Source organism: Saccostrea cucullata, unplaced genomic scaffold, assembly GCF_032062105.1.
Source record: "Saccostrea cucullata isolate Sc308-1 unplaced genomic scaffold, CSIRO_AGI_Scuc_v1 ctg302, whole genome shotgun sequence".
NCBI lineage: Eukaryota > Metazoa > Mollusca > Bivalvia > Ostreida > Ostreidae > Saccostrea > Saccostrea cuccullata.
This window is the reverse complement of record NW_026923913.1, coordinates 31,891-53,873: the sequence shown is the minus strand read 5'-3', so window position 1 is coordinate 53,873 and position 21,983 is coordinate 31,891. Positions and strand designations below refer to the sequence as shown.

At 32.4% G+C, this 21,983-nt stretch overlaps 2 protein-coding genes across 2 annotated transcripts; both read right to left on the bottom strand.

The window, feature by feature from the left end:
* Positions 1–11,329: 11,329 nt before the first annotated feature.
* On the bottom strand, positions 11,330–16,279 carry LOC134265240 (transient receptor potential cation channel subfamily M member-like 2). Its single transcript, XM_062747488.1, has 4 exons — positions 16,147–16,279; positions 13,735–14,019; positions 13,084–13,297; positions 11,330–11,421 (listed from the first exon to the last, which is right to left on the bottom strand). The coding sequence occupies exons 1-4, from the start codon at positions 16,273–16,275 to the stop codon at positions 11,330–11,332; spliced, it is 720 nt and encodes a 239-aa protein (XP_062603472.1). The 5' UTR covers positions 16,276–16,279.
* Positions 16,280–17,375: 1,096 nt separating this feature from the next.
* Positions 17,376–21,729, bottom strand: LOC134265237 (uncharacterized). Its single transcript, XM_062747484.1, has 3 exons — positions 21,633–21,729; positions 21,121–21,361; positions 17,376–17,493 (listed from the first exon to the last, which is right to left on the bottom strand). The coding sequence occupies exons 1-3, from the start codon at positions 21,692–21,694 to the stop codon at positions 17,401–17,403; spliced, it is 396 nt and encodes a 131-aa protein (XP_062603468.1). The 5' UTR covers positions 21,695–21,729; the 3' UTR covers positions 17,376–17,400.
* Positions 21,730–21,983: the final 254 nt, after the last annotated feature.

The following is a 21,983-nucleotide window of genomic DNA, read 5'->3' as shown; positions in this document are numbered from 1 at the left end:
CGACGTATTGTCAATTAACAATGGTAATTTCCATTCCTACGTCGATACGATATATCCAGGAGAGCTTGAGATAAAAGATACCACAGAGTCTGACACATCTATACCTTAGATTATGAGCGTATATATATAAATAATATTTAAAAAAAAAATAATTGCGTTGCCTGTGTAATAGCACAATTGCTTTGGAGTTTTGGATGAAAGGGGTTGATCCTTACGTTGCAGGTTAGTATCACACATAAAATTTTGCACAATTTTTGCTTAACGTGAAAACAAAAAGAGGACTGCTTATTAAGGGGCGCAATAGGTATCCATGGGAATTCCTATAAATTTATTGAAATACCTGGTCTCCAAAAACAAAATATATTGTCAATCGGAAACTCAAGCATCTTTTCTATGTTCAAATGGTACTCAGGTGAAATCTATTAGATTGTTTGAAAGAACTGGTCTGCGAAAACCACATAAATACTGTCAATAAGAATTTCGAGCATCTTTGAATATCAAATTCAAAGTATTTTGTGTACATTCAGAATATTGTCTAACAAAGTAGTTTTGAAAATGATCATTGACAAGGTAAGTAATAAACTTACAAGTTCAATAAGTAAATATTGTATTTACAACCTATTTAAGTAAATAAATTTACGCTCGCTATTTTATTATTGATAAACAACTGTCAATGAAGTAAGAAAGCCTGGACTTTATAATTGTTGTGGTGAAGAATTGTATATATAGATGAAAACTGTTGATTTTGTAACATTTTGTGATTTGAAATGTTCGAATAGTTCCTTGAAATAGTTTAATACATGTTTATCAGATGAACTCCTCTTCTCGAATATCTTGTTGAGCAGTGCTGTTGAAGTGCGTCCTTCAATATTGTTAATATCTTAAAAAAGAGGTTAGTAGAACACTTACTGTAAGCCGCTATGTATCTTTGCTTGGGAGGATATTAATGAAGTTTTGTTATCTTATATAGATGTGGTAATTGATGATCATACTGGTTGTCTGTAATTTTAACAATTTTCAAAACTGACATATGATTTGATGGGTTTTCTCCGTAGAAAGGTAGCTAGGAGTATACATTGGATTGTCAGTTGTAGAATTAAATGTGGGTTCCTTATTTCATAAAGGGTGTTAAGAAAGTTCATTCCCAGATCTTAATTTTATTTTCGAAAAGAAATACAATGAGATAATATTTACAAATGATGATTTTTCATGCTTAACGAGGCTAGGGGGTGGCAGCCATTTTTAGACTTTTTCAATCTCCTTTAAAAGGAGAGCTCCATATAAAGAAATGATAGAATTTTAAAAGTAAAATATATGAATTTTTTCTTTGTCAAATGATAGTTGACAGCTAATTATACCATATCTAAAAAAAATAAGTTAAATCTGGTGGTTAATTTAAGATTAAATTTTTGACCCGCCAGCCTCCTGAAAGAGTCCATTCATGCTACTGATAAAGTTTTAACTGTCTTTTGTTGAATCAATAAGGATTAAACAAATGATGTCAGTGCAGAAAAATTAGGGATGCCATATATTTGTGACCCATACTAAGCATAGAGGTCAAAACATTCTTTCAAATGCTACAAGGGTTGTTCGGAAATTATTGAGACATTGTGTATATTTTGCTTTCTAATGAATGCCTTTCGTTGAAAATTTGCATATACATTTGACATACACTAAAAATTAATATGAGCAAGAAATATTTTACAAATATTAAATATTTTCTATACAATGGTATATAAATATGTATATAGAAGGGGTACCCGGAGCAGTCGCGGAATCAGATATTGAAAATATGTAACTCCAAAATTCTAACTCTTCGTGGATCCATAATGACAGCGAAAATAATTCAGTTTAAGTGTATAATTTTTCAAATGTTTCAAATTCATGTTGTGCAACTTTGATAGAATTTTGATCAAAAATACGGAGATCATTAAAAAATTAAGCGAGGTCGAGAAATCTGCCAACGACGAAAAAATAGATTTTGGCGTCAAGGGCGGAGCAGCCAGCATACCTTTAATTTTGTGTAGCGCAGTGTAGAACTCTGTTCAAGACTAAACGATCTGCTAAAACAATAAAAACGAGAAAAAATAATGTGTTTGATTTTTTTTTCATTGATATGCATTTTTTTTAACAATTAATTTAACCAAAGTAAAATTTAAAGATCTGGACGACTATGAGTTATTACGTACAGTATTGATAACATTACGGTATTAAACTGGCGTTGCATACTAAGTCATCCTTTCCCACAAATGAACATTTTTCACTGGGGTATTGGGTAGCAACAGCATGCATTTTTAAAGAATAGTTTAAGAAAAGAGACTGTTTGATTTTTGTAATGTTATATGTAATAACAAAGAAGGAAGAGTACTAAACGCTTCCCGATCGTTTCACAAGCAAAACAATCTACGGCTAACGTAACGTTAATTGACGTAGAGATGCTGCTCCGGGTCGATAAACATATGCATATTTATTAATTCACCGAAACTTATCTAATTGTCATAGTAATTTGAAATTTTGCATAAGTGTTTTATTCGTTCTTTATAAGATGTTGATGAATTTTCATGAAATTATCTCCGTCCTTTGTAAAGTAAATGTAATTGTCTCAATAATTTCCGAACAGTATGTAAAATTTATCGAAAACGAGCCTTAAAAGCAGAGACAACGTTGTTACATGTATTGATTTTGTCAGCAGGGACCTGTATGTACTGATCATGTATTTTCTTTTATTGTGTGAAAAGGGGGATTGTTGGCGTATCTTAGAATTTATCTGTCAACGAACTTGTAAATTTACATATAAGACACATACAACGGAACAGGAAGAAGATGGGACTTGTGATAATCATGACAATATAAACCAATCAAATTGTTCTTAATAGAACGGAAGCTAGCAGATCTAAGTTTTAAGGCACTGATAATATCAATATACAGGCAAGGCAATATCGAAATTTTCATATTTGTGTAGATATTTTAAAAGATAAAATAAGAGAGAAAAAAAACAAAAATAAATCTATCATTAAATATATCTTTTAAAAAGAGAACACAATCTTAATAGATTAATAACTGATGTTACATATGTATTATCAAAGACACAAGTACTTCCCTGTGCCTCGATAGGAATATTAATATTTTATGAACATCAGTATATGTATAGTGATAATTTACAAACTTTGTATAGTGATAATTTACAAACTTTGTATAGTGATAATTTACAAACTTTGTAACAGTGCTCAAACAGCTGATATATTTGATTATTTATTTAAGTAATGAATTTAATAGCTACCCATTTTATACGGTATAAACTGGGTTGGGGCAGTTGACACTTTATAAACCGCGAAACAAAATGACTTCAATTTGTACAAAATTTGAATTTAACGTCAGGCGGATTGATACATTTTTGACATAAGTCATTGTGACGTAGACAACCCATTTTATATGATATAAAGTAATTTTTTTTTATCAAATACAGCGTTACAACTAGAATTTAATTATAAGAATTTATAATAATTTATATTTATAAGTTTTTTTTAAGAAAAACTTTACCTAATGTAAGAAAAAATAAACTGAGCAATTATTATTTCCAGAGACCAAATCTTATCAAATTCATGGAACTAATGTCAACTAAAAGCGAGAAAATGTTGAAGCAATTATGCATGTTTTTCTTAAAAATTTACGATGATGCCTTTCCTCCTTGATATATTTTCCCTCTCATTTTATCGATCTCTTTCCTATTTTATTCACATGTCATCTTCTTGGTATAAAGAATTTATGTACCTCTGACCAGTTTGTATATATAATGTATATATGCTACATGTGTATTTGAATGCTATATGTACTGTGATAATTTACAAACTTTGTAACAGTACTTAAACTGCTGATGAATTTGATTATCAATAAGAATTTATAAAAAATTATTTTTACAAGCTTTTATAAGAAAAACTTTAGCCAATGTAAGAAAAAATAAGCTGGGCAATTATTATTCCCACAGACCAAATGGTATCAAATTCATGGAACTAAGAATATTACTTAAATTAACCGAGTCGATTCCTAAATTGGCATATAAAAGTTTAGGGAAAACACGGATTGTTTCAGCTGCATTTTATTTAAATTTAAAAGATAAGTTTATCGTCTTATCAAAGACTACTCTGGTAATTCCTACAATCTTGTACAATCATCTACTAAAGAAAAACTGTCTTAATTGATATATTATGTTTTGAAAATAAAAACAACAGCCTATTAGGGTGTGTTCCCGTTTGAAACTAATCATGTTCAGCTACCTTAGTAATCAATTTCCTGATAATAATTTTTGTAACAGATTCATGTTTTACGGTATAACAGTACCCAACAAATACAACCTGAAGTTACCTGACACTGCTCTACGATTAATTACATAATCAAATTAATCATTTATTTTAATAGATAACTTTTGGCACCATTAAGAAAATCCAAGAAAAATGTTTATTGAGTTTTTTTTTAAAATCATATGTTTATTCTATCTGTCTTTTTGTAAGACGTTTCTCTCTTTCAAAAGCATGCATACTTAAAATGCGAATATTTGCATAATTAATTCCTAATTAAATATCAACTCATCGAATGAACATTTGAATATTCGAATATTCGTTGACATCCCCCAATTTAAAAGTTTAGAAGCCCCTTCCAGTTGAGTTAAAACGAATACATTATCTGAATGATTAAAAACATTTTAATAGTAATTATGACAATGAATATATGCATATGAATATAAAAGATTTTACTCGACATATATTGAAAGAAAGTCAACATACATTGAAAGAAAAAAAGGTTCACAAACTAAAAAGGTAAATATATATTAAAATGAAGGGGGGAGCTTTGGTCAAAAACACACATGCTTTCATTTTAGTAAATACTTATAAAACAATATCGTCTATTTGAGTAAACTGATGATAACAAACAAGAAAACTAAACAAAACTTAAAAAAAATGTATAAAAAGACAACAGAACCCACAAAAACCCAAGGGAAAAGAAAAAACAAACACAGGGAACACAAAAATTACAAACAAATGTGACACCGAGTTTTACACAAAATATCGAAAGGATATAAATTAAATTAACAAATATTATGGCAAATAAGGAGACATTTGAATACTAAGGTTTGTTTTTTTTATCAGATTTACTATACAAACATCGTATGCATTATACACGCTGGGAATTTAGTCTAAATATATACCAATCAATGACTCTATTGTGTTGTAAATAACTTCATTTTTTTAACTATAAAACCTCTTTCTGACTTTGACCTTAACTTATCTCTAGATTCAAAATCAGTAAAAGAACATCTCATACTTTGTGAATTTCTGCGTGGATCATATCATGAAATATCTGAATACTTTTATCGCCATCTGTAAACACCCCCTGGTTTTTTATCGGGGTCGTTATGTAACTTTTCCCGTCACTTGCCCAGAGATCGGCCGGTGTAACGACGAAAAGTGACCCCCATAGAATATTGACCGGGGGTCATTTTTCTACGTAGAAATTTGACCCCCTGGTCAATATTCTACGTAGAAAAATGACCCCTTTTTCTGTAGAAATCATGGCCTTGGGGTCATATTTCTCCGTGTGCATTGTAGAAAATTGACCCCGTAGATTAATGACCCCCTGTCATTTTTGATGCCAAAACAATTCATTTTAGAAGGAATATTCTTATTAGGCATATGCAAGCGGGTAATATCAAGCTGACTTATGCTTTAAAGTGTTAATTTCTGAAAGCTTTTAAGCTAAGATAACAAAATCAAAGCGATAAAATACCTTGCATTAATGATACAAACTGTTTATCTCCACTAGAGGAAAACGGTATCAAAATGTTCTAACCCAAAGGCTATAGGAGCAGAGATACGAGAATTCATAGAAATTTTTATTAAATTTTATACCAGTAATTTTAAACCAGTAAATAAGTTTCCACGGTTGCCATTTTAATTCTAAAAATGGGTTATTTCCACTGGAGTTCGTTTGTACCAAACCAAATCTCAATTCTCTCTGGCGGAGAAGCAGAGGACTATGGGTATTATGGGTCATTTCTAGCTGACAGTATGGTGTCAGAAAGAAAAGTTTCCGTTATTAATCAATAATGAATCTTTTTTATTTTACCCTGGATATATAATTTTTCAAAAGTTTAAAGTTTTTTATCCATATTTTTAAAACGGGCACGAAAAAGTGTTCCAACATAGAAAAAACGTATAAAAATATTTGATTTTCTATGAATGAAGTTTCAAACTTCTTTTTAAAAAAATAGGGATAATTTAATTTGTAAAAATAAGTACTAAATTAAATTGCCTCTGAACTTTATGTATGATACAAGGAAAACAAAAAGTGGTTAGCTCAAAACCTGTAAAATGTCTTTTGTCGTTTGCTAGTGTTAACAAAATAGGGATTGTAGCATAAAACATGATTAAATAAAAAATAATAATAATAATAAGTCCCCATCTTTCCAAAAAAAGGCACATGTAGTATCGTTTTCCCCGTTCTATCATGTACATAAAAATACATATGGTGATTTTAGGAGTTTTTAACCAATAGAAAAAAAAATTTAGATGATGAAAAAGTTGTTACTTTACATGATATACTTATGCCCCTGTAAACGAAATTTCCGGGGTTTTGCCCCTGAAGACGAAGTTTCTGGGGGTATATAGTATTTTACCTGTCCGCTTGTCTGTTTGTATATTTTTCTGCAAAACTTGAACCTTGCCCATGCCCATGACTGGGTAAGACTACGGCTTTCATATTTCACAAGTGTATTTTTGTGACAAGACCTTTTTGTGTACAATCAATTTTGACCTTTTAATATTGACCTTGGAGTTTGACACACTTTTACACAAGGATAATAATTATGGAGATATTAACTAACAGTACTCAATATCAAAGTCCATAAAACAATACAAAATATAAAGGAGCAGAGCAAACACGAACCTCCGAAACATCAGAGATGGAATTAGTTGCCATATAGGAATGAGCATCCCCTGCTGACCGGTCACATCTGCCATGTTCTCCTTGTCACGACTGGGAAATAACAGGAAAATCCTCCGCAAACTCTACGCACAAATAACGGACCAACAAAAAGCACGAAAAACATTAGTCAGCATTTGTTTCAATTTGATAAATTGCATTTGCTGACAATGTCATTGTGTCAACCATAGAATTAACGAAATGTTAACGTTGACTTCAAATGAGACTGCCGATATTCTTGTTATTTATTTCATTTACTTGCTTGTCAATAATATACTTCGTTTTAGAAATTGTTCATATGTAGAGCATGCTCTTGCGTATAGAATCAACCGAGATATATACACTCCGTTTGCAGGTGATGAAGGTAAATTGCTGCATAACCAAGGAAATTTGACGATAGAAAAGTTTGTCATCATATTTATCCTTAAGCCTAGTTGTTAGATTACCATTAACGTCTTTTTTTCAAGTAAAATATCCATGGGTGAGACAGATGTGTCAGACTCTGTGGTATCTTTCATCTCAAGCTAGATCACAAGGATATATCGTATCGACGTAGGAATGAAAATTATCATTTTTAATTGACAATACGTCGTCGATATATACGAGGGTTGTTCGAAAAGTTCGTGGACGGGTTCGGTACTGACCGCTGTATTTGTATGTTTGAAGTGAAACTTTGTATACTTTTATTCTACCATGTTTCTAGAAAAAAAAACACTTTTCAGTTTTTTTGTCCATTAAATCAAAATATCATAGCCGTTCTAATTTCTTAAGCAGGGGGTCGCGGAGCATCCTCGTTTTCTGCGTATTTGAATATTTTAAGTCGATTTTGTCATTACAGATTTTTTTTTTAATTTTGCGCTCGAAAATCTATGATATTTAATATAAGATCAAAATAATAGGCAATCGTCATATTTGAGAAGTTTCAGTTATTTTGAGCAAGTGGTTGTCAAATTATCGATTTATAATGAAGGGGAATGGTCTCAATTCACGGTTAAAAACGGCGTCAGAAGTGGACGTCACAGAACAGTGCACTGTGATAAAATTTTATGTGGTAACATATAAAACTACTTTTGAGACAAAACAATAGCTAGAAGAAGTGAGGATAGATAAAAAAATATCATGATCAATGGTGTGCAAGTGGTATAAACGATTTAAAGACTAAGCTTGACGATGTGATACTTGGGATGACGAAAAGTCAGAAAGACCTACAACTATTGATTCTGAATTGACGGCGTCAATGTTATATCTTGACAACTTTAGATAGAAGATTAGCAGTAAGGGATAAAGAGGTAAAATTGAAATACGTCTTTGGCACATGAAATAATCAAAAAATCTCTTGGATTTGAAAAGGTTTGAACTCGTTTGGTGCCGAAATTACTTTGATGAAAAAAAAATCGGCGGATCATCGCATCGAAAGAGTTTCTAAGAAGATGCAAGATTATTCATAAAACATAGTGACGTAACGACGTCAAAAAATACGCCACAGTTGCTCCGCGGGCATTGACAATGTATCAGAAAAATTGATTTAACTTTAATTAAAGTAAGTAAAACTTACTGAAATTTTGCATATTATCTCAAAATATATCATCATTTAATGTAATATACAAAATTTTTCGAATTGCAACATATCTTTGGAGAAAATTACATCGTCCACGAACTTTTCGAACAACCCTCGTATATATCGAAATGTTGAGTTGAAGGCCACAGCAAGTAATTTCTTCTTTTCACTTCGCACAAATTCTGTTTCAAGTGAATATAAAAATAGATTTACTTATAACGGAGCGCAATTGGTACCCATGGGAATTCCAATTTATTGTCGGAATATCTGGTCTTCCAAAAAAAAAAAAAAACAGATATTGTCGATCAGTAACTCAAGCATCTCTTTCACGTCAACTTCAGAGTACTTGTGTGTGCAATGTGTTTTAACAAAATAATTTTGCAAATGACCAATGACCATTGTAAATTTACAAAAATTTATTAAAAAAGCAGCTGTCATTGAAATAAAAAAAATCCTGGTTCACACCACTTTTTGAATATATTGTTGCGCAGTACACTAAGAGTTTTTCCTTCTCTACTGTCAATACTTTAGTGCGGAGTACAAAAGAGATTTGAATGAACATTTACTGGAACCCGCAATGTGTCTTTGTTTGGAATCCAATATATATCGGGTAATTCAAATTTATTTTTGCTCTGTGTAATATTAAAAATATTTAAAACTGACCAAAAATTTTGAAGAATTTCTTCCTTAGAAAGGGAAGTATGAGTATAAGTAGGATTACCACTTGTAGAATTAAATCTTGAAAGTTCTTCTAAAATACAATTAATGAGACTTACAAACGAAGACAACCTGCTTTGTCGACAAGGACCAGTACGTACTGATCATATAATCTATCTATTTTTTTTTTCACTTCTGGATTATTGAACACAGAATGAATGAGGGTTTTCATATTACCCCTCAATCCTTGAATACGCGGCGTTAACATGGATCTGATACATTTAATCCATTGTGGAAAAAATCAACAATTCCACACTTTTACTTTAACATTAACTTTTGGACGGTATGTGCTAGAAATTTATTTTGAAGTAAGGGCATGACAACTAAGAGTTCATTAATTTGCAAAGGTTACCAGTGTCTATAAAATCCCAGAAGAAAGTGGATGTAACAGCAACCATTGGTCACGTATCTGTCGGCTAAAAAGTGTTGAAAAGAGATTTTTAAGTTTTTATTTTAATTTATAGATATCTCTGAAGGTTGAAATATTTTTCACTCAGGTGTAAATTTTTGCCAGTTTTGGAGAAATTTGTAATATCATCATAAGAACTTCTTGATGTGTATTGTATTTCCTGTATATAAAGTAAAAAGTATAGTAATATATAAGGTAGTTAAAAAGTATGTATTTTAAAGCAGAATAAATGCATACAATGGAATTGTATTTATATAGTTAAACAATGTTGCTATCGATGTTCGGAGGTCCGTGTTTGCTCTGCTCCTATTTTGTATTGTTTTATGGACTTTGATATTGAATACTGTTCGGTATCCCCATATCCCTTTTTCTTGCTTCTGTGCTATTTTTTTTTCTTGCAAGAATTTTCAAAGATTATAGTAATTAGAAACGTATCATGCCATTTTCGCAAAAAAACTTCGAATGAAAAAAAAAACAAAATATATAATCATAAATTATGTTCTCGATGAATAAATATTCATTGGGATTCTGCAAGCAAAAAATATACCCATACCAGATACATGCATTGGTTGTGATGCTACGTTTAAGATATGCAATTGAATATAAGTTGGAAAGGATAAGATTGCATAAAAAAATCCCCCCTACTTGGATTTGAAAGTATGAAAAATCAGGAGACAAATACAAAGTTTTATTGTATAAAATATAGGGGGGTCAAATTCCTATGAGGGTCATTTTTCAACGTGTGTGAAGTCGTAGAATTAATGGTTTGGAATGTTTTTCTACAGTCGAAAAATGACCCTACTTGTCGTAGAATATTGACCGGGGGGTCATTTTTCTACGTAGAAAAATGACCCCCCGGTCAATATTCTACGGGGGTCACTTTTCGTCGTTACACCGGCCATTATGTACTGGAGAATCTGACGTTCACGGATACGCTTCAATTCCTTTCTAATCTGATCATTATGTTTAGCACACTCTGAAAATTTAGAATGAGATTAATTATGTTAATGAGAAATTATCAATGAGAAAGAGGTCTCGCACTTGTAAATTGTATAAGATTTTAAATATAATAAATCAATCATCAATGTAAGGAATTATAAATCAAAATAATCTTTACACTTGTAAATTAATTGAGATATTAAATGAATTAATTATTAAAAACAAGATTGATTTAGATTCTTCTGAGCTTACTTGCTCGCATGGCTAGTCGACAAGGCAGAAGAAGGAAGTGAAGATTTGCAAACATCCGGTGTCTGAAGTCCTGAATCACGTGATATCGTTCATACTGTCTAATAAGGGCCGATTCCTCACGAACTTTTTCATACTTTGTGCTGGTTTTGAGATGTAAATTGAATTAGTTCATTCGTTGAAAATTTGAAAAATTTCGACTTAACAAGTCTAGTAAGTCAATGTGTAAATATATAATCAATATGAAAGTTCGGTGTTGGAAATAGAAAACTACATAGGAGGGATACGGATAAATATGTTTTAAAACCTTAAACCTTGCTGTATTAAAAATTGTCCGCAATGGAAGATAAATATTAGGTTTTTAACCTTTATGAAAAGTATTATATTAATTAAATAGTACCCAGTGCAGTGTGAATTGTTCATTATTTCTGAGTTATGCTTATGTTTTAAAACTTATGAATATTGATGACTCATCAGAATACTCACGTAAAAAGGGCGATAATCAAGTTGACGATGAGGAGATTCCCCACCATCATATGTATTGCTGCTACAGCTTTCACACTCCAATCCACTTCTGACAATTATAAAAGATCGTAAAATATTATAGGTCAGATAAAGTGTATAACACATTGACTCTTTATCACACATTTAACCCAGTATACTTGAGCCGATTATAATGATTAATTGAATATTGTTTGACGTCCAATTTGAGGTTTTTTTCTCTCGTATATAGACGTCAGCGTATGCCGATGAAAGGCCTCAAACTTAGATCTATACTCAACACTCGGGGTCATGGAGCAGTGAAGGTTCTTCATCGTGGCAATGCCTACCGTGACACGGACCTACGTTTTAAGGTCATATCCGAAAGACCCGTCACTTTCATTTCTTATGCCGAGTGCTTTGCGAAGGAACAGTCTCTCCTTATATGTTTAGTTCTTAGATTTGACGCGGCGCCGCGAATAAGAATCGAATCCGGACCTTCCGATCACGAAGCTAACGGGCTACCACTAGGCTACCCTGCCCGGTACCTAATATTTTGAAAATAAATCACAAAAACATGGAAATAGTTGCATTCAGCTATCGAATTTGGTAAATCTTTTATTTTTAGATTATACGCGAATACATTTACACTTTCTTTATCGCCTATAATTAAGAACAATGTGCTTTCTCGAATTGGGTTTACGTCGACTGGACGTCGCTTTAAATGTCTGGAGTACTATATGTTAATATTAAGGTATTCAAAGAATAATGAAGGGATTTTGAACAATTTGAATGATTTTAAACTAGTTATAATGTATTGCTAGATACATATAAATGTGAAATGAACAAAACTCAAAAGACTGATAACATGTAAGAAGCCAGTTATTTTGCTCCTTAAAAGTTATCTGCCCTTGATAAAAAAAAAAAATAATTGTCAAAAAATATGAGGTTTATGTAAATTTTTAATTCACAGTTTAATACAAGAGAGTTTATGCATATTTTCACCAAGAGATTTGTTTCAACTTCAGAATTACTATTAAATAGAAGAAAATTGCAAATAATGTATTTCCAAATTGTTATAAACATGCGCTGTCCATAGACTTCAATGTTAAATTCAAGGAGCAGTTAATTGGACAATTATTAAAATTTTACAAATTCCTCTGGTAGAGCATTTTCACTTAAAATTGCTATCATAAAAAAAATTTCATCCGGTGGTGCGGAGAAACAATCAACGTATGTGACGTAACTATCTTCCGACGTCAATCCTTTACGCCGGTGCCCTGCATTCAAAACCAATCAATTCAGTATTTGTCCTAGCATACTATTTTACCGATATCGTTTATTGCTTATACCCATATATTTATTATAACTAGTCCTCGCAAATCACTAAACTGAGAAAGGTTAGTCCTTGAGCACTTTTGGATTGATAATGTGTTTCCTCAAACCCACCTTTGAGATTAGGGTAAGTCTTTGCTCTCTATTTGGCTGTTTAAAGTTAGTCCAATAGTAAACCACCCATCCAAAATTACAGTTTTTACAATTTTTTTACGACTGATCAGGGTTAGTCTAGTGCCTATTAAAAAGATGAGGGTAAGTCTTAATTATTTTGTATTTATATTTAAAACAGTCTGACCTTGGCATGGCGCGTCATTACATTTTTTTGCGCAGTAGTATTAAGCCGTCATAAACCTTGATTGATTGAGTCCCATTGCACTTTGGATATAATATACTATAAAGGAAGATCAGCTTGAATTACCATCGTTGCTTGTCTTTATGCCAAAGTCATCATCAAATACTTCTCCGTAGTACTGGTAGTAGGGGTAGTATATGATCCTCCAGATCCGCCACTCGTACCACTTCCCCGGGAAAAGTCCAGGCTGATACTGCTGATGGACGATAGCCTCAAAGAAAACCCCTACTCCCAGCACAAAGAATGCTATCGTAATCAAAAACTGCACCAGATGTAGAAGCTGAAAATATAGGTACACATAGGTGTATATTGATCATTTGGCTGTCGGCCACTTTACTTATGCCTTTTAGGCATTCAGAACTACACTTTCAAAGTAAAAATTTAATTTTCTGGGCAACAAACACTTTTCTTGTCTTAGAAGTCCCCGACCAGGTTTTTTATATTCATTGTGTTTCATCCTCATTTTGTTGGAAGAACATTTTATTTTAAATATATATATATTTATCAATTAACTAGTTATGCATGTGCTGAATAATACTTTTTGTCCAAGAAGTAATAACAGAACAAAAGTTTACATGGAGATATGTTCAATCCCAGTTTGTTTCTCCTTATCTTCTTCAATCTCCGTAAAAACGGGAGAAAACTCTTTAACAATGATAATGATGCAAATACAGATATTGTTTTATACATTAAGAACCATAAAACAATATTACAAACCATGTGTTTCAGGAAAACGAATGTAATTCCTGTCAGCTGATGAACAACAAAAACACGCATGTGCCGAAGACACGAGAAGAGAAGTAGAAGAGCACAAAAGCGAGTAGCCATTTTGAAAGTCGTCGATGGTTTCAGCCTTGCCAAAAAGGTAGCAACAGCAAGAAAGACACACAGGAGTCCCAGGACCTTCCACATATCATTTAATCTAGAGAGAAATTTATATCTGGCTTTTCTCTTTGTGTCCACAGATGTACAGCACCATTTTATCCTTATTAGCATCAGATCCTGAAATAGGAAAGTTATTATTCATTCCGTTATGTCGTACAAAAAAGATTTGCGAGTGTTCCCTGGCAAATTGCCAGGATGAATAAAATTCAAAGACAATTGACACGGGATATCCCTAGAAAACAATAGAAATTTTGTTTCCGAAAGTCATCTGCGAATCTGGTGTTGAAAATTAGAGCCTCATAGTACATCTTTCTTTCCTTTCTTTTAGTGTGTCATTTGCTTAACTTGACGCATGTGTCATAACTCACTCTTTGGCCCTTGATTTTATTTAACGGTTAAAATTTCAGTAAAAATACGTTTCGTTGCGGACGTTAATGTTATTTCCGCGTCAATAAAAGTTAAATTTCGGCAATATTTAAAATCAAAGCTTTGGAGGATATTAACACCCTCCCCCCTCACCTAAAAAAATCATGATAATAAAATTAAACCTTTACTGCAAAATATTTTCTATATTACCTTTCCGGAATTACTTTTTAAAACAGAGAAAACTGTTTCTCTCAAATTTATTTTTGCTATGCCGAAAATGAAGTATATGGAGATAACGAACAGTATTCAATCTCAAAGTCCATAAAATAATGCAAAAACGAGCAAAGCAAACACGGACCTCCGAAACATCAGAGGTAGGATCCGGTGCCATGGATGAGTGAGCATGTAATCGTCTAAAAAGCTGACTTGTAACTAGATTCAATGAAATAGGTTTCCGTGGTGATTTGCAGATAAGCTTTGAACCGTTACAGTTCATTTTGAAATCTGCATTCTGTCCGTAAATATTTAAAACAAAATCATAACGGAAATTATTCGACTTTTACGACACACATTGATTTGGCATGAAAGAAGATCCATGCATTTTTTTCAGCGAGAAGTGGTTTATTATTTTTTTTTCTTTAACGTTCCCTGTAATCTTCTCGAAACGCTAATAATTTTGTCTTGTAAGTAAATGAATGAAGCGACATCAAAATCTGCGGTGGAATACGTTTTTAAACATTGTATTATGCTTAAATCAAAACGTAAACTGCATATAACTTACATACACATGCTAGACATTTAAAAAAAAACAACATGTGTCTATTTAAAAGAGCTTAGTTCACTTAATGCATAAAACGGCCTTGTCCTTATATCAATTAATAAAGTGTCTTACCATTTCATATATCAAAATAAAGTAGAGAGTTATAACTTTCATTTCCTATTATTATTTTTCTTTTTGAGAATCTAATTATTAGAAATCAGGCTTCGAAAAAATGCAAAAAAAAAAGTTTTTTGCAGAAAACAAGCGTATTTGACTATCGTCAGCAAAGAATTAAAATATGAGCATAGCCAATAAAACATGCTTTTTGATCTCCAGAAACATATCTTTCATTTTGTGATTGCGTTTTCAGGATCAGAGGTTGTGCTCTATTTGAAATAGAAAAAAAAATTTCAAATTTAGGCATTTTCAACTTGGGAGTACTGCTCTAAATATACTTGTGTATACTTTTGCAACAGTACAAGTTTCTACAAATCAGAAAAGGCGGGGCACTTGTCATAATTTCGCGCCAAACGCCATGAGTAAATATTCGCTCCTTTTCTTTGGACTGATCTATTAAATAGGTTTTTAGCTTCATTGAAGCTCATTTAAAGCATATGGGGAAAATGAAGCATTTTATGACGTCATAATACATTGACTAGAGGGATTATTACGTCATATTGAATGCATTTTCAACCTAAACTGGGCAGTTTTGATTTTCATAAATTCTATGTAGAATGACTGATATACATTGAAAATTATGATACATTTAACCAGTACAACTAGAACAAAATTTATGTTGGAAAAAGCATGTCTAAAGAGTCCGATTAAAAAAAAAACTGATTTTAGATACATGGAAACATTTTCTCAATTAACACATTGTCTAAATGTATTTTTTATCATGTGTGGAATTAGTATTAAAACAACTTTTCGATATACACATGTATTTTATAAGTTAAAAAACGGAGAGACATCGAAGGCGTGATCCTGCGCATGCCCTGTAAATCAGACACATCCGCTGTGTTCTATAAGCAATGGTTGGGCAAAATGGAAATATCTGAAGAGAGAACAGAATTGAAAATTAATTGCAAAGCAAATAGCCATTTATTAAATAGAGATACCATCACAGAGGCTATGTCATTGATGAAGTCTAGGATCGTCCAGATGTAGAGGGCGCCCTCACACACCAGTAAAAGTAATGGCGTCTTAGAATATGGCATCAATGGAGTCAACACAGCGTAACCGTACATGAGAAGGATGACACCAAAGAAAATCTAATAGATAAAATAAAATTATAACTGGTAGATAGATAACAAGTACCTCAGACAGAGTGATGATGCGACACATAGGTCCAAAATAGGTCCAAAATTACATCTTTTTGTCAAATCTATGAAATATAAAGATATATAACACATGGTATTCATACTCAAAGTTCATTCAAACAATACGACTCTAAACACTAACATAAGAACGTTAAGAGTTTCGATCTTAAAGTTTAGGTAACTGCCTAATGGATCTAATTTTGTTTTCCTTTCTTTTTCTGACTTTCTATTTTTGCATTGTTCTGAAAAAGGAACATGAATGATGTTCCGAAAATTCAACAGTTTCTTTTTTCTTGACAATAATTCTCTCTTAAAATGATTCCTTGTAGTAAGTTTTTGTATGTGAATCTTTATCCATTCAAATGGATGAGGTTAATTTCTTTTTCTGTTTTCCCTCTTTATACAACATATAATCATTAAGATTCATTATTTAAAGAAGGATATGGAAATAACGAACAGTATTCAATCTCAACGTCCATTAAACAAATATACAAAATAAGAGCAGAGCAAACACGGACCTCCGAAACATCAGAGGTGGGATCAGGTGCCATGGAGGAGTGAGCATCCCCTGCCGACCGGTCACACCCGCCGTGTGCTCGTTGTCATAATCAGGAAATAACGGAAAAAATCCGTAGTCAATTCAGTGTATAAATAATGGACTAACAATTGATATGAAAAACGTCAGTCAGCATTTCATTCAATGATAAATTGTATTTGCTGACAAGGTCATTATATCGACCATTGAATTTACGAAATGATGACTTTAAACGAGACTGTTGATATTCTTGTTTCATCAACTTGCTTGTCAATAATTTACCTCGTTTAAGAAATTGTTCATACGTAGAGCATGCTCTTGCGTATCGAATCAACTGAGATATAAATACTCCGTATGCAGGTGATGAAGGCAATGAAGACAATTTCTGATAAAGGAGTTATTGAAATGGACTTAGTAGACCTAACATTCTCTGAAAACGTATTTCGGGCTGACACAGGAATCTATTCGGATGGTTGGAGGTAATGTTTTATTAATTAAGAGGTCAATTTAGCGCTGCTTTATTCCTTATAAATAGTTTTTATCTTAGATTTACGTACGTAATGTAGAACGAAGTGGAAACAAGGTGCGCACAGGGCCTCCCGATGTTGTTTCTATAAAACAAGCATCAATTCTGTCATCAGCTACATTCTTGAAATATATGGATAGTTTCATGAAATATTGTGAAATTACTATTTTTTGTGTGGGATTAATTTTCGCTGTTTTCGACGCATGCAGAGACCCTCGAATTTAAGACCACCTCTAAATATACTCTTCAAAAAAAGAAACGCATAGTAGAATTTTAGTGGCATATTGAACATAAAGTTTATTTAGTAAAATGATGCATTGATAAATCGGAAATGTGGTAAGCAACAGGAATACTATCTAAAATGTCATAATTACTCAGCAGTTTTAGAATTAATGTCAGTTTAAGATCATTAAAGATCAATGTCTGGTATGCCCCCCGCAGACACAAATGATAACCACAAACGGCATCTAATGGAAGCAAATATGTTTAATAAAAACTGCAAAGGAATACCCTCTTACTTTGAATGTAAAACTTTGGTCAGCTGTTGCAGAGTCTGGGGATGCGATTGTCTTTGGCAAATCATGTCAATCCATTTTGTCCAATGCTGCTTTACTTGGATTAAATCTAGCGATTAAGATGACTCTGGCTGAAACATGTTGTTGTTTCTTTACACAAACAGGTGTGTCAAACGAGACATATGTGACTGTGTATTGTGAGATTGCAATACGGCTCTAGGATGTTGCAAACTTGAGTGGGTATGTGTAGGTAGAACATGGTTAGAGTACCTTTTTCCATCAAAGTCTATTGAATTCGAACCAAACCAATCTTACTTTCTTATAATACCGTTTTTCATATCATTACACTACCACCACCAACTTTTTTAACGTCCTGGGGGTAGTTACATGTATCTGTTTAACATTCATAACAAAGCATTAACACTCTTAAACTTACATATGTATAAGAGGCTTTCAGATAAACATTCTGGACTAGTAAGTTAACCATAATGTTCAGCAGTGATGCTGTAGTCATACTCCATTGATCTGAGATCTATGAAGTCGATATTTGGGGTGCTGTGAAGTCGGAATAATCCTCTTGCAATAATTCGTAATCAACTGAAAACGGTCTCGTTAGATGATCTGTGCAGTTCAGGGATAACTAGTGCTTTAGATGACGTCCTTGCATTACATTCATGCAATTTACGTAATCATCGGAAGTGATGCTGTGCTGCTGATGCCACACGTAGTCTTCCATATTTTTGCGAACATTGGGTGTTCGATGTTGATGGTTTATGTTCTATAGGTTAGATATGATCTGTGTGTAACAATAAAACCTCTTGCATTTGTAGATTGCGGTACCCCTGCTTTTAGTAGCCCATTTTCCTTTTTGTGCCACTCAACATTCAGATGCAGCATTTTTTGGAAGCGTCATTTTTCAGATAAAACCAGATTCAAAATATCGAGAACCCCCACTTTTGATAGCCCCTTTGTACCTGAAGGAATTGCATCAGAATTCAACAAATGAAAATTGAGATCAAAATTTTGGGGGAAACTTTGCAAAATCAAGTCTTTTTGTCAGTGAGACTTTTAGAATAGCTGTAAAGTTAATTACTGCATTGGAAAATCATGCATTTCACTCGAATACATCGTATCCATACAAAAACAAAAGGCATGACAAAACAATCATACATTTTTCAGGGCATTGTTCCTACTATGCGTTTCTTTTTATGAAGAGTATATATTAAATTTCATGTGCATTAAATACGAAACACTTCTCCAACCAGGAAATCATATGCCAACAAACCAGGGGCCTGTTTCACAAACGTTTCCTAAGATATGTCGTAAGACATAACTTAAGATATGCCTAAGTTATAACTTAGGAAGTTCCTAAGATTTGTCACAGCTGTTTCAATCTTATCTTAAATTTTTCCTAAGTCATTTTTTAAGTTGTGCCTTTATAAGGACTAATGAAAATACTTCCCCGCTCCATCAACAATTCTCAGTATGTCAGTCTGGGTTATATTTTTAGCTTCAAAAAGGGAGGGAAATACCCCCACTTTCAAAGAACTTGGACAGAAGTATGTTTTAACTATGCGAAGTTACTATGCTAGAACTAGGCATTCACAGACACATCCTCTCAATCCTTCTTCCCTTCGGGGAACGCATTTGTATTTTGTTTAATATTGTTCCACGTTTTATACGTTTACTTTATTTTGCTCTTTATAAGATATCGATCCTAGGTATTGTTTTTACTTTACCTTATACTTGTAAATTATTGAATGAAATTTAAAAATGATTGCTTCGTAGCGAACACATGCTTTTCTAATGATTGTCCCACGTTAGGAGAGGGCTATATTAGGCTGCGCCTGCTGCCCAATCCTATTCACAATAACATCAGTGAATAAAATGTTGTTTAAATTAAAAAATTAGTTGTTCGTGCTGTGTGAAGCTTTCTCACATATATAAGATAAGAATGCCATGCTAGAAAAAAATCCAAATTCACGACTACAGATATGAAAATACTAAAAGAAGTTAGAAAGGAAAATTATTGAAATCTCTTATACAGCTATACATTGTATTTAAAAGCAGAGATCATAAATGGTTGTAATCTCATGGTCGCAAGAACTGGAGGAGCACGGGAGGGGGTATGATAATAATTTTTCCTATGTATAGAATACTATAGAAAACAAAACTGCGTAATGTTTGTGTCTTCTCAATAATAACGCCCTAGAGGAGATTAGATGCAGCCATTCTTGGGAGAAACATCTATATATCTGGAGCTTGGTTGGGGGTCATCAAAAAGCATGTACTTATCTAAAGTAATCAAGGGTTTCCATTTATCTATAAAATATCCTTTTTTAAATTCTATTTTAATATCCATTAGAATACTAGTAATATATAAATAAATATACATGTAGATAAAAACATTATATGTTTGCATGCATGTATAATAATTGGATCAAATCATGTTCTATTTTTCATTTAAAAAGGCGTGCTCTTCATATGATGGGAATTTATTCCAGTACGTGCACATCTATTTCGCCAACTCCAGTTTTGTAAACTGACATTTTTATATACCTTGGACTTATTGACACATGTTTGCCAATTATTGAAATCTTAGTAATTACGTGCAAAGTAAAGCAGTTTTAACCTAGAGAGAACACAATCATCCATATATATTAGTAGTCCATTAGATTTTCTTTCCCCAAACACATTCTTCTCTCCATATGAAATCTTAGATATGAAACGCAATATGTAGTTTCTTCCTAAGTCATCGATTTACCTTTCCTAAAGTTACGACATAGCTTAGGAATATCCTAAGATAAGACGAGAAACGGATAAGTAATGAACTTAGGAAAAAGTTCTTTCCTAAGACAGAACTTAGTCCTAAGTAGGCTTTGTGAAACGGGCCTCAGCATTTCTTTCTAACATATCTCAAAATTTGACCCCACAAAAATATTTGATTTTACAGTACTCGCATCAGATACATTTAGTTAGAGTACCAATACTACTATCCTTATCATTTAGGGTAATGTTCAAGAACTTGATATTTTATTTATTTAAACTCAAAGTATTTAAAAATAAGTTTTTCAATGTTAAAGACAATTAATATCGCACACATAGAAACAGGGTTTTGATTACATTATAAGGCTTTATTATATTGATATTTATTTCAAATAGGTACTACCATAAACACAACTTTATATATATATTACCAAGAAATCTTTGATAAATCTTGTTCCACTTGGAATAAGACCATTAAACCATATTTTGTTCATTAGACCAACAGAGCAAGGGTGGGCAATAATATCGTACATCTTCGATTCATACACAAACGATAGAGGTTTGGCTTGGATAGTCCATACAACGTCTGGTTCGTCCAAAATTTCAAACGCTAGAGTCTCGTCAGTCTGGTAAAGGTTGTCCATCATGCTTAAAATCCGTCCCCTGAAATCTCTGTCGATTAGTAAAAAGAAAATAGTTTGGTTTTTATAATTAAAAAATGAGATTTAAATTAAACATGCCAGATAAAGCTCAAGCCCTTTCACAATTTTCTCATGTGGTTAAAACTGCGCTTTAATGTAAATAACAATGGCAAGACAATGTCTTTATTTTGAATGTTATTACGTCATAAATAGTTTAAGATTGAAAAGTGGATTCTTGGTTTGTATATAATAAAAACAAAATATACAAGACCTACATGTACAATGTACATTAACTCCCTTACTGTGCTTGTTCCTTTAGCTTTGCTGCTAATTTCTCGTCTTTTAATCTGGCAATGACGGACATCTTTTATAAAATTAATTCACTTACAAGTCCGGTATCTAAATACAACAAAATAAACTTATTTGTTCGTAAAAAAATAAATTAGCATTTCTTAATTATAAAACATATCTTGTGAAAGATAAACTTACCAAAAAAACATCATTCTGAACACTGAATCTTTTTAGAGATTCCAGACCTCTGCATTCTAGTCGAGTACAAAATACATATCGATATACAGGCATGCATTACTGAATTATCACATATATATCATAACATATTATTCTGCACATAGACAATCATTGGAATTGAATCG